General features: G+C 42.1%; 1 protein-coding gene across 1 annotated transcript in view; it reads left to right on the forward strand.

Moving 5' to 3' along the window:
- Positions 1–12,193, forward strand: part of LMOD1 (leiomodin 1) — a 47,282-nt gene that overhangs the window by 15,714 nt on the left and 19,375 nt on the right. The window contains exon 2 of the mRNA XM_075333831.1: positions 9,718–11,115. Coding sequence (XP_075189946.1) covers positions 9,718–11,115 — 1,398 coding nt within the window. The remainder of the gene's footprint in view (positions 1–9,717; positions 11,116–12,193) is intronic.

Here is a 12,193-nt window from a genome sequence, read left to right on the forward strand (position 1 = left end):
CATAGTGATCAGGTCTCACACATGTACCCATGAGAGGACCCCTGGGGGTCCCAGGAGGGGGCAAAGCCTATACCTCCACTGGAATAGTGGCAGGGGGTCAAAAGCCTCCATCTCCTCTCAAGGGGTGTGGTGGAGAGTCTGGTTGCTAGGTGGCGTAGGCAAGAACAGGAGAGGAGGAGCAGTGAGTCAGTTAGAGGAGAACTCCAGAGGGCTCAGTGAGGAGCAGACCTGTGGGGTTGATGCTGTCTAACAGCGCCCGCGCAGTGGCTACTGACGGGGGAGAACGGTCAACTAGGAGTGCTACCTGAAAGCCAGCTTCAGCTAGAGAGAAAGCACGGAGTGGGAAGTAAGGAGACTGCTAGAGAGCACCAGGCCCAACCGGGCGGCAGATCCCGAAGCGAAGATAGATCCAGCTTTCTTCTGCTAAACCTGCCGGTGTGGGGCTCTCAAAGCCCACACCACAACACCACAAAAGCCGCAGCCACGTAACCGCAGTGAGGGCCCATAGGTCACAGGAGGCAAGCAGCTGGAGTGGCCTGGTCCGGGGAACAAGCAAACGGCAAACAAAAGGGGGAGAGAGGCTGCAGCATCTTCCCTGGGTGACCCCCATAGGGACTCAAAGTCGGGGTCACCCCAAACCACCAAGGGCTAAGGAAGGCGAGTCAGTAGTCACCCTCATAAAGTCAGCCTGAAAGATACCTGGTTCCCATCTGGTTCATCCCAGCTACGCCCGGGCTACTCACCCTGCCATCAAATGTGAGTAAAGCCCTTGAAAGACAGTTCTGCCTGTGTGAGTCATTCTGCGACTTGTGGTACTACAAACCTACACCGGGCCCTGGGGCTTGCCTCACTCTCAGGAGGCTATTCCAACTAACTGCACACACCATCAGCCCCAGGCGACCCTCAACCTGCAGTGGCGGTCCCTACTGACCGCAATACTGAGAGTGGCGTCACGATCAAAACCGAAGATTCCCTACCTGTGACCAGCACCAGCTACGTGGAGTCCCTGAAGGTAATGCACCGACACTACACCTGTGGGGCTTCACACAGCAACCAGAGTGACCCAGCTACACCCATCTACTGTTCATACAACTCTGTCAAGAAGTGGCCTTCATGGTAGAATTGTGACCAAAAAACAAACTTTCAACATGAAAACAAGGCCAAGCGACTCAATTATGCATAAAAATATAAGGCAAAAGTCCAGGGGAAATCACCAAACACACAGAGTCCATCAAACCTGCTATGACCTCTGAGGATTTTGAATCTTTTCAGAAACATAAGATTCAGAATTGAAGAAATGGAAGATCAGATCATTACCTAAAAAAATAAATAGTTCAACTGGGATTTATTTGATTATTCAAACAATCAGGTACAGTCATATGAAAAAGTTTGGGCACCCCTATTAATGTTAACCTTTTTTCTTTATAACAATTTGGGTTTTTGCAACAGCTATTTCAGTTTCATATAGCTAATAACTAATGGACTGAGTAATATTTCTGGATTGAAATGAGGTTTATTGTACTAACAGAAAAGGTGCAATCCGCATTTAAACAAAATTTGACCGGTGCAAAAGTATGGGCACCCTTTTCAATTTCTTGATTTGAACACTCCTAACTACTTTTTACTGACTTACTAAAGCACTAAATTGGTTTTGTAACCTTATTGAGCTTTGAACTTCATAGGCAAGTGTATCCAATCATGAGAAAAGGTATTTAAGGTGGCCACTTGCAAGTTGTTCTCCTATTTGAATCTCCTATGAAGAGTGGCATCATGGGCTCCTCAAAACAACTCTCAAATGATCTGAAAACAAAGATTATTCATCATAGTTGTTCAGGGGAAGGATACAAAAAGTTGTCTCAGAGATTTAAACTGTCAGTTTCCACTGTGAGGAACATAATAAGGAAATGGAAGAACACAGGTACAGTTCTTGTTAAGCCCAGAAGTGGCAGGCCAAGAAAAATATCAGAAAGGCAGAGAAGAAGAATGGTGAGAACAGTCAAGGACAATCCACAGACCACCTCCAAAGACCTGCAACTTCATCTTGATGCAGATGGTGTCAAAGTGCATCGGTCAACAATACAGCGCACATTGCACAAGGAGAAGCTGTATGGGAGAGTGATGCGAAAGAAGCAGTTTCTGCAAGCACGCCACAAACAAAGTCGCCTGAGGTATGCAAAAGCACATTTGGACAAGCCAGTTACATTTTGGAAGAAGGTCCTGTGGACTGATGAAACAAAGATTGAGTTGTTTGGTCATACATAAAAGGCGTTATGCATGGAGGCAAAAAAACACGGCATTCCAAGAAAAGCACTTGCTACCCACAGTAAAATTTGGTGGAGGTTCCATCACGCTTTGGGGCTGTGTGGCCAATGCCGGCACCAGGAATCTTGTTAAAGTTGAGGGTCGCATGGATTCAACTCAGTATCAGCAGATTCTTGACAATAATTTGCAAGAATCAGTGACGAAGTTGAAGTTACGCAGGGGATGGATATTTCAGCAAGACAATGATCCAAAACACCGCTCCAAATCTACTCAGGCATTCATGCAGAGGAACAATTACAATGTTCTGGAATGGCCATCCCAGTCCCCAGACCTGAATATCATTGAAAATCTGTGGGATGATTTGAAGCATGCTGTCCATGCTCGGCAACCATCAAACTTAACAGAACTGGAATTGTTTTGTAAACAAGAATGGTCAAATATACCTTCATCCAGGATCCAGGAACTCATTAAAAGCTACAGGAAGCCACTAGAGGCTGTTATTTTTGCAAAAGGAGGATCTACAAAATATTAATGTCACTTTTATGTTGAGGTGCCCATACTTTTGCACCGGTCAAATTTTGTTTAAATGCGGATTGCACATTTTCTGTTAGTACAATAATCCTCATTTCAATCCAGAAATATTACTCAGTCCATCAGTTATTAGAGTTTAGAGTTATTAGAGTATTATAGTTATTATAATATGAAACTGAAATAGCTGTTGCAAAAACCCAAAATGTTATAAAGAAAAAAGGTTAACATTAATAGGGGTGCTCAAACGTTTTCATATGACTGTATATGAGTAGGGTTGATAGGCTAGAACTATAACCACCCCTAAATCAACACTCAAACATTGTAATGTTCATAGATCTAGAGAAACTCGAAAATTTCAAGTCACCTTTTTCTTCAGATGTGGAATCATCAGACCTTTACACTGATTGTGCAGATGATAGCCACATGTCTAAAAGGTCACAACTTAATTATTACAAAAAACACGTTTTTTCCAAAAGTAAAAAAAATGGAAAAAAAGGGGGGGGGGGACGTAAACACAGGCATTCTCCTTGGGAGCAAATTGAGAAGTCGGAAGAAAACCCACCAATAAATGTGATTAATTTGTCATCTGTTTCACTGATGGAATCTGATGGAGAATAGCTTATTATAAGATCTCAATTTTGACCCAACAAATAAGAATCGGATGTTTTTTCTACCATTAAGGACATTAAGGGGTACTTTGCACACTACGACATCGCAGGTGCGATGTCGGTGGGGTCAAATGGAAAGTGACACACATCCGGCATCGCTGTCGATATCGGAGTGTGTAAATCATTTTTGATACAATTAACGAGCGCAAAAGCGTCGAAATCATATCATCGGTGTAGCGTCGGTCATTTCCATAATTTCAGAAGGACCGATGTTACGATGTTGTTCCTCGTTCCTGCGGCAACACACATCGCTGTGTGTGAAGCCGCAAGAGCGAGGAACATCTACCTGCGTCCTGCGGCTGACACCGGTTATGCGGAAGGAAGGAGGTGGGCGGGATGTTTACATCCCGCTCATGTCCTCCCCTCCGCTTCTATTGGACGCCTGCCGTGTGATGTCGCTGTGACACCGCATGACCCGCCCCCTTAGGAAGGAGGCGGGTCGCCGGCCAGAGCGACGTCGCAGGGCAGGTAAGTAAGTGCATGTGAAGCTGCCGTAGCGATAATGTTCGCTACGGCAGCTATCACAAGATATCGCAGCTGCGACGGGGCGGGGACTATCGTGCTCGGCATCGCAGCAATCGGCCTGCGATGTCGTAGTGTGCAAAGTACCCCTAACCATTTCATTCGAGATCTTAAGGTCAAAAAACATTTTTGGTTAGACTAGAATGTTAACAGTCTGGTAGCAGAATGTGCACTTCCTCAAAATGAGTTCAGAAACATGGACTTTAAAGAATAGATTGGCTTGATCAATTTAATTGATTTAAGCCTGCTTTACATGTTACGATTTCGCATACGATATCGTATGCGATCGTAACCGCCCCCATCGTATGTGCGGCACGTTCAATTTGTTGAATGTGCCGCACAAACGATTAACCCCCGTCACGCGTAATTACCCGTCCATACGACCTCGATGTGGGCGGCGAACATCCACTTCCTGGAGTGGGAGGGACGTTCGGCGTCACAGCGACGTCACACGGCAGCCAGCCAATAGAAGCGGAGGGGTGGAGATGAGCGAGACGTAAACATCCCGCCCACCTCCTTCCTTCCCCATTGTCGGCGGGAGCCGCGGACGGAGGTAAGCTGTCGATCAATGTTCCCAGGGTGTCACACACTGCGATGTGTGCTGCCTCGGGAACATTGCACAACCGCACGTTCAATTTTTGAGAAATGAACGACGTGCATGCGATGAACGGATTTTCGTTCAATCGCAATTGAACGGAGGTTTTACACGCTACAATCATACTTACGATGCTGGATGTGCGTCACTTACGACGTGACCCCACCAACACATCGTAAGATTTATTGTAGCGTGTAAAGCGCTCTTTAGATTCGTCTGGATCTCAAGTTCAGCATATTGATATGACTTCATAGTTCAATACAAAAAAAACTGATTTTACCCTGTACAATCTAGAACTTCAGCTATGGATCACTTTCAGGAGAATATCATTAAGGAATAAGGATATAAAAAAAAAAAACTACAAGAATATCAACAGATTACAAGAAATCAATGACAGACTTTACAACACTAGAAAACTTGTGCAAGAGAGATTACCTAGTAATTAAAATGTCAGATAAAGGGGGTCCATTAATGAAAATTGGTGATCCAACATCTTTCTTTTCTAAAATGATTAAGAAACTAAAGCGGCTTTACACGCTGCGATCTCGCTAGCGAGATCTCAAGCAATCGTACCCGCCCCCGTCGGTTGTGCGGCACGGGCAAATCGCTCCCCTTGCCGCACAACCTCGCTTAACCATGTCATATGGACTTACCTGCCCTGCGATGTCGCTCTTTCTAAGGGGGCGGTTCGTGCGGCGTCACAGCGATGTCACACAGCGGCCGGCCAATAGAAGCGGAGGGGAGGAGATGAGCGGGACGTAAACATCCCGCCCACCTCCTTTCTTCCGCATTGCCGGCGTCCGCAGGTAAGCTGCAGTTCAGCGTTCCCGGGGTGTCACACGGAGCGACGTGTGCTGCCTCGGGAACGTTGAACAACCGGAGCACAGAAGGACGTTCGATTTTTTTAAAATGAGCGACATGTCAACGAGCAACGATAAGGTGAGTATTTTTGCTCGTTCACAGTCGCTCATTTGTGTTACACGCTACGATATATCAAACGATGCCGGATGTGCATCACTAACGACGTGACCCTGACGACATATCGTTAGATATATCGTAGCGTGTAAAGCGGCCTTTATTTATGATGGACTATCTTTGGGCATCTTATTGAAAAAAACAGGCCAAATACCTGTTTGCCGATACACCGGTCATTCCAGTTGATTTTATATCTACATACTACACTTTGCATTCCTGCAAGTGTCCATTTCAGAATGTTCAGATTTTAACATCTTTCATTAAAGTATGGATTTGATCCAGTTTGTCTCTTGGAAGCTTGATCAATTACCTCTTTTCATGTGTGCTCTTTACACCCAGCAGTAGCGGGATACCATGCTTCGTCATTGTCCAGACTATGCGGGATGTCACACCAAGGGTGAGCTGGAAATTTTCTTTTTCTTCTGCCATAAAAATATAAGAACCGTGCTGCAGAAATTTGTCAGCAAGTGCCCTAGACTGCTGAACTAGATTGCCAACCATCCAGAAATTCCAGAACAGTATGAAAAATAAGGTCACTTTTTTGCCCTGTCTGTAAAAAAGAATTAAGGCATCCATGATTTTTTGGGAGCTAAAGAAACATACAAATTATTTTGATTGCAATTATCTGCATTTCACAGTTTACAATGAATATAGTAAATGTCTTCATATCAGACTTATAGGTTCTAGACATCAATAATCATAATGATTTATTATGGTTTTCCAATGCGTCCATAAAAAATATTGTCTGGTCATGTTTTTAGTAAGCTGTCCAGAAAAAAATAAAAAGTCAAGTTGGCAACCCTGCTGATGAGTCAAAATGTGAAATACCAGAGCACAGTTTGTGCAACAAAGGGCCGGAGAGCATTACAATAATAAGTGTCTGCAGCAATAGTGGAGCATGGTGGAGATTCTTGTAAGTTTGGTGTTATGTTTCTGTAAATGTAGTTGATAATTTGATCAGGAGTAAGGTTGTTATCACTGCTGAGAAATTCAAGCAGACACTTATCCGTCATGCAGTACCTTCAAGAAGGCGTCTGATTGGCTTTAATATTATTCTACAGTGCAACAACAACCCCAAACATATAGCCAACGTCTTCAAGAGCTCTCTTCAGCATAACTGAAGGCAAGATGTCCTGGAAGTGGTGATATTGCTCCCACAAGGCCTTGATCTCACCATCATCGAATCTCTCTGGGATTACATGAAGAGACTGAAGGATTTGATCAAACCTCTGTGGTTAGTTTTCCAAGATGTTTGGAATAACCTCCTTGCCAAGTTCTTTCAAACACTGTGTGCATGTATACCTGCAAGAATTGATGCTCCGATGCTGCTTTGAAGGCAAAATGTGGTCACACCAAATTTAGATTCCTCTTTTAATCACTCACTTTCCATTTTATTTGATAAAAAGAAACTATTAGGCTATGTGCGCACGTGTGCGTAATTCATGCAGTTACGCTGCGCTTTGTAGCGCAGCGTAACTGCATGCGTCCTGCATCCCCTGCACAGTCTATGGAGATTGTGCAGGGGCCGTGTGCACGTGGCATTTTAGAGCGCAGCGCTTCGGCTGCTGCCCGAAGCGCTGCGTTCAAGAAGTGACATGTCACTTCTTCCGTGCACTTTGCCGGCAGCTCCTGCTCTGTCTAGGGGAGGAGCTGCAGGCAAAGCGCATGGAATCGGCTTTTTTTTTTTTTTTTCTACGGACATTTTCTGCAGCGATTTGAAGCGCACATGTGCTCTTCAGATCGCTGCAGAAAATCCTGCAGTGACTGTACGCAACGTGCGCACATAGCCTTAACGCTTCTCTCTTTGAAAGGATTCTTACTCTGTTGCATTTTTTCTACACCACCCCAAAAATTTGGCACAGTAATATAATATAACTTATATTACATTATATTATACTATATGTAGTATATAATATACATACAGCGAGTGAAATAAGTATTGAACACATCACCAGTTTTCTAAGTAAATATATTTCTAAAGTTGTTATTGACATTAATCTCTCATCAGATGTCAGTGCCACCCCATCCTATCCACACAGGTAAAGAAATCAAGCCATAGATGTCCATAAATTTAATAATGTGTAGTAATGAGAAATGACACAGGGGAAAAAGAATTGAACACGCTTATTGAAATCTATAGAATTATTTGTACAAAAGGCTTTGTGTGTGATGACACCTTCAAGGCACCTGCTCTATGAAGAAACAAGTCGCATACATTGCTCAGGTGTGATTTTAAGCCACTCTTCCACACAAACACTCTTAAAATCCTGAAGGTTCTGTGGTCTCCTTCTATGAATTCTGAACTTTAGTTTCTTACATAATTTTTACTGGATTCAGGTTAGGTGATTGGCTGGGGCATTTTAGCATCTTTATTTTCTTTCCCTTAAACCAATTAAGAGTTTCCTTGGCTATGTGTTTGGGATCATTGTCTGCTGAAATATCCACTCTCATTTCATCTTCAATATCATCATAGCGGTTGAGTGCTTTACTTATTGTTTTCTTTGAAACAATTGTATTTGCTGATTCGAGGTTTTTCTGTAGCTTTTGACAGGTGGTCCTTGGCTCTTGGACAAATCTTCTGTTAATAATTTTCACTCTTCTGTCTGAAATCTCGTGAGGAGCACCTGGACGTTGACAGTTTATGGTGAAACGATGTTCTTTTCACTTCCAAATTATGGCTCCAGCAGTGCTCATTGGAACCTTCAGTCTTTTAGAAATTCTTCTGTAACCAATTCCATCAGTATGTTTTGCAACAAAAAGTGTACAAACATTTTGAGACAGATCACTGTTGTTACCCATCATGAGATGTTTGTTATGTGGTACTTTAGTAATGAGACACCTTTTTGTACGCCGTCAGTTGAACCAGTTGATAATATTTTTCAATAAGTGGCATGATTGCTTTCTAATTACGGACAGATTTTAGCTGGTGTCATGACTTTGCAGGGTTTTTTGCACCTCTCTTTCTGCATGTTTTAAATACTTTTTCAATCTGCCCTTTCTCATTATTACATTTAGTTTATAGACATCTACGGTTTATCTCTTGACCTGTGTGGATTGGATGGTTTGCTACCAACATCTGATAAGAATTTCATGTCAATAGCACCTTTAGAAATATATTTACTTAGAAAATTGTTGACGTGTTCAATACTTATTTTACTTGCTGTATATATCTAGAGAACAAGCATAGAATCTCAAACACCTTCTTTACCCAGCTGAAGGGGCCCATCTACACCTGGACATCCCCAAATGGACAGTTTCATAACTACATCCTGCCAGGAAAAATCCACACCTGCCTAAATCTATAGCACAATACAGTATATATACATACAATCTACATTCAAATTAGCTGATCTTCACAACTCCCCACCTCTCCTCCCTGTTCAATGATTCGTGTTCATGTTACAGAGCATGCATAAAGAAATAACACTCAAAACTCTTCCATGTAAGTCAAGGCACATCTCCAAACTGTTGTTTTCTTTTTTTTGTTTTTTTTTTTTTCCTCCGGCACAGAGGGGGAGGGGGGGTACTGTTGAAAATTGCATAATTAATGCAAAAGACAATTTTCTAAACATATGGCTCTTTAAGAAACACCTAGGAGCTGATTCATTAAAACTGGTATTGCTAACACCAATCTTAATGAACGGCTCACTGGAGTAAGGTTCGCCAAATTCATTAAGAGAGGCATACCACCTTAATTCAGTGCCTCCATGTGCCTTGCCAGAAATGCTACTATAGTCAGGCGCTGTAGTAATATTTCTGGTGTAAGAAACACTGGCACTTTTAATGAATTTTACATTTGAGCATAGCCATGCCTCATCCCGTCCAGGTTCCTCCCCAGCTCTACCCATTTTGGTGGAGCGGATTCAAACTGGCGGAAAATGCCAAAAGTCGAAAAAAAAAATTGTGACTTTTCACAGTCTTTTACAACAGTTTTCTGGCAAAAACACTTTGATGAATCACCCCCATGTTATGTAATTTATTTGTTTTGTTGATTAGCTTTTTATTTTTGTTACTGATAAAAAACAAGTAAGTGCTCAGAATAATAGCCTCTTTTTATTTACTCTCATTTATAAGACCTGAATTATTTAATCTCGCTATATTTTTAAAATGTATAACATTTTAAAAGAAATTTAAAATTTAACTGACTTCAAATAACTTTTTCAGAGTGGAAAATCTTCGGTAAAGGCAAAAGAAGAGTCACAAAAAGAAGACAAAGTAAAAGAAATTCCTGGAAAAGACGCTGTTTCAAATAAAAAACTAGAGGATACAAAAGACACCAAAATAAAGGCAAGTAGAGATACAGAGAAACCAAAAGATGAAAGAGTCAGCAAAATGAGGGAGAGATTTCGGCAAGAGAAAAACAGTAGTGCCGTAGAAAAAGTAGAAAAAACTGCACCTAAAAAGCAAGATGAAGAAAAAGCTGCAAAACAAATAGGGAAGGATAAATTGGAAAAATTAGTTGCTGATGATAAAACAGAGAAAACTGCAGAAAAAAAAGAAGTTGCGAATGTACAAAATGAAAACAAATTAGAGAAGAAAAAAATTTCAGACAAGACCCCAGAGAGAAAAGAGAAACTAGAGAGTGCCCCAGCTAACAAAGACCTCACAAAGGAAAAACAAGTGACTGAACAAGAAAAGAAGAATTTGAGAAGCACAGAACTACAGCGAAACGAAAATGGATCTAAAAATGCAACAGAGGAGAACAAAGATGATGAATCATCAAGTATTTTTGATGAACTTCTAGAAAAAGTGAAAAATAATGAAGCTGAGCTAACAGAGCTCAACCTAAACAATTCAGACTGTATTACCATTGAAACACTAATGAGTTTTACAGAAGCCTTAGAGTTCAACACTGTGGTTAAGATCTTTTCCTTGGCCAATACACGAGCTGATGACCATATTGCATTGGCTATTGCTGCCATGTTGAAGTCCAATAAGATCGTTACCAGTATCAATCTAGACTCAAACCACATCACTGGAAAGGGCATATTGGCCATATTCAGAGCTCTGCAACACAATGACACACTTACTGAACTTCGCTTCCATAATCAGCGCCACATATGTGGTGGGAAAACGGAGATGGAAATAGCAAAGATATTAAAAGAAAACACCACTCTTTTGAAACTTGGGTACCACTTTGAACTAGCAGGACCCCGTATGACTGTTACTAACTTGCTAAGTCGCAACATGGACAAGCAAAGGCAACGAAGGATGGCAGAGCAGAAAGCATTAAAAGAAGCAGAAAACACGAAGAAATGTTTAGAAGTTCCCAAAGTAATTCCTCCTCCAAAAGAGCCTAAAAAACCTTTGGTAAAGCCAGTCACCAACAATCCCCAAAAGGGCTCTTCCAAAAAATTAGGACCACCTGCCCCTCCACCACCTCCTCCACCAATGGCTCCTCTGGCACCTCTGGCACCACCACTTTTTAATGACAACATTAGAAATTCATTGTCCCCTGCTTCCCAGAGGAGAATAGTAGACAAGACTGGGCCTTCAGAGAAGAACTCAAGAGATCAGCTTCTTGAATCTATTAGGACCAGTAATATCAAGCAGCTTAAAAAGGTAAGTTATATGATATAGATTTAAACATTGAAGTATTCACAATCTTTTGGTTAATCAACTGAATGGCAGAAAGTACAGTGTGTAGTAACGAGTTTGGTCAGCATGCTGAACTTTCTGTTTAGGGCAGAGAGAAAGTGTTCAGTATTGGGGTGTCATGTAGCACCGCTGCAGAAGTTGGGAACCATGAGCTCACATGCCGCCGGGGAGCAACTTTCAGCAGAAAGTAGGCAATTTTCATAGCTTGCATTTGGACATTGCATGTTATGCAAATCAACTACTCTATTTTTTGTATTAATTATATTTACAAAGTTTTGAATTTCTTTCATTACTCAATTAATAAAAAGTTGTTTATTCTGGTGATGGGTACTCTTTAAAAAGGTATGTTACAAGGTAAAGTTATGCTTTCAAAATATATTATTTTCATTAAAACGCAATAGATTTTTTTTATAGATTTCAACACAAGTCTTCACAGTCTTTGTGTTAATCGACTAAAAAACAGTACAGTAAAAAAAAACAAACGTCTATACTTGCCAATATCTGGTTACCAGCGTCCGCAGAAGGCGGCTCTTTGCTCCCTGCACATTCAGATTGTTGCTCTCTCGCTGTCACACACAGCGATATGTGCTTCACAGCGGGAGAGCAACAATAAAAAAATGGTCCAGGACCAGGACATTCAGCAACGACCGGCGACCTCACAGCAGGTGCCAGGTCGTTGCTGGATGTCACACACAGCGACATCGCTAGCAACATCGCTGTTGCATCACAAAAAACGTGACTCAGCAGCGATATCGCTAGCGATGTCACTTAGTGAGACGTGGCCTTAATGCACTGCACCGGTGGGGTGCACTTATACTGATGGTTTTTTTTCTTTATGTCCTGTGACATTTCGTTTGAGTGGAGTCTCAAGTGGGATATCACAGGAGGATTGTCCTCCCCGTCTGTGCAACTTTATCACCCTCCAATGATATATGACGTCATCATGGGGCGGCACCACAGTAACCACAGTTTCTGTCACCGCAGTTCCCTTTTAACTTCCTGTATGAGGGGGTGATGTGGAAATGACTGCAGCTTCTGTCTC

This window comes from Anomaloglossus baeobatrachus, chromosome 2 (genome assembly GCF_048569485.1).
Source record: "Anomaloglossus baeobatrachus isolate aAnoBae1 chromosome 2, aAnoBae1.hap1, whole genome shotgun sequence".
In the NCBI taxonomy this organism is placed as follows: Eukaryota; Metazoa; Chordata; class Amphibia; order Anura; family Aromobatidae; genus Anomaloglossus; species Anomaloglossus baeobatrachus.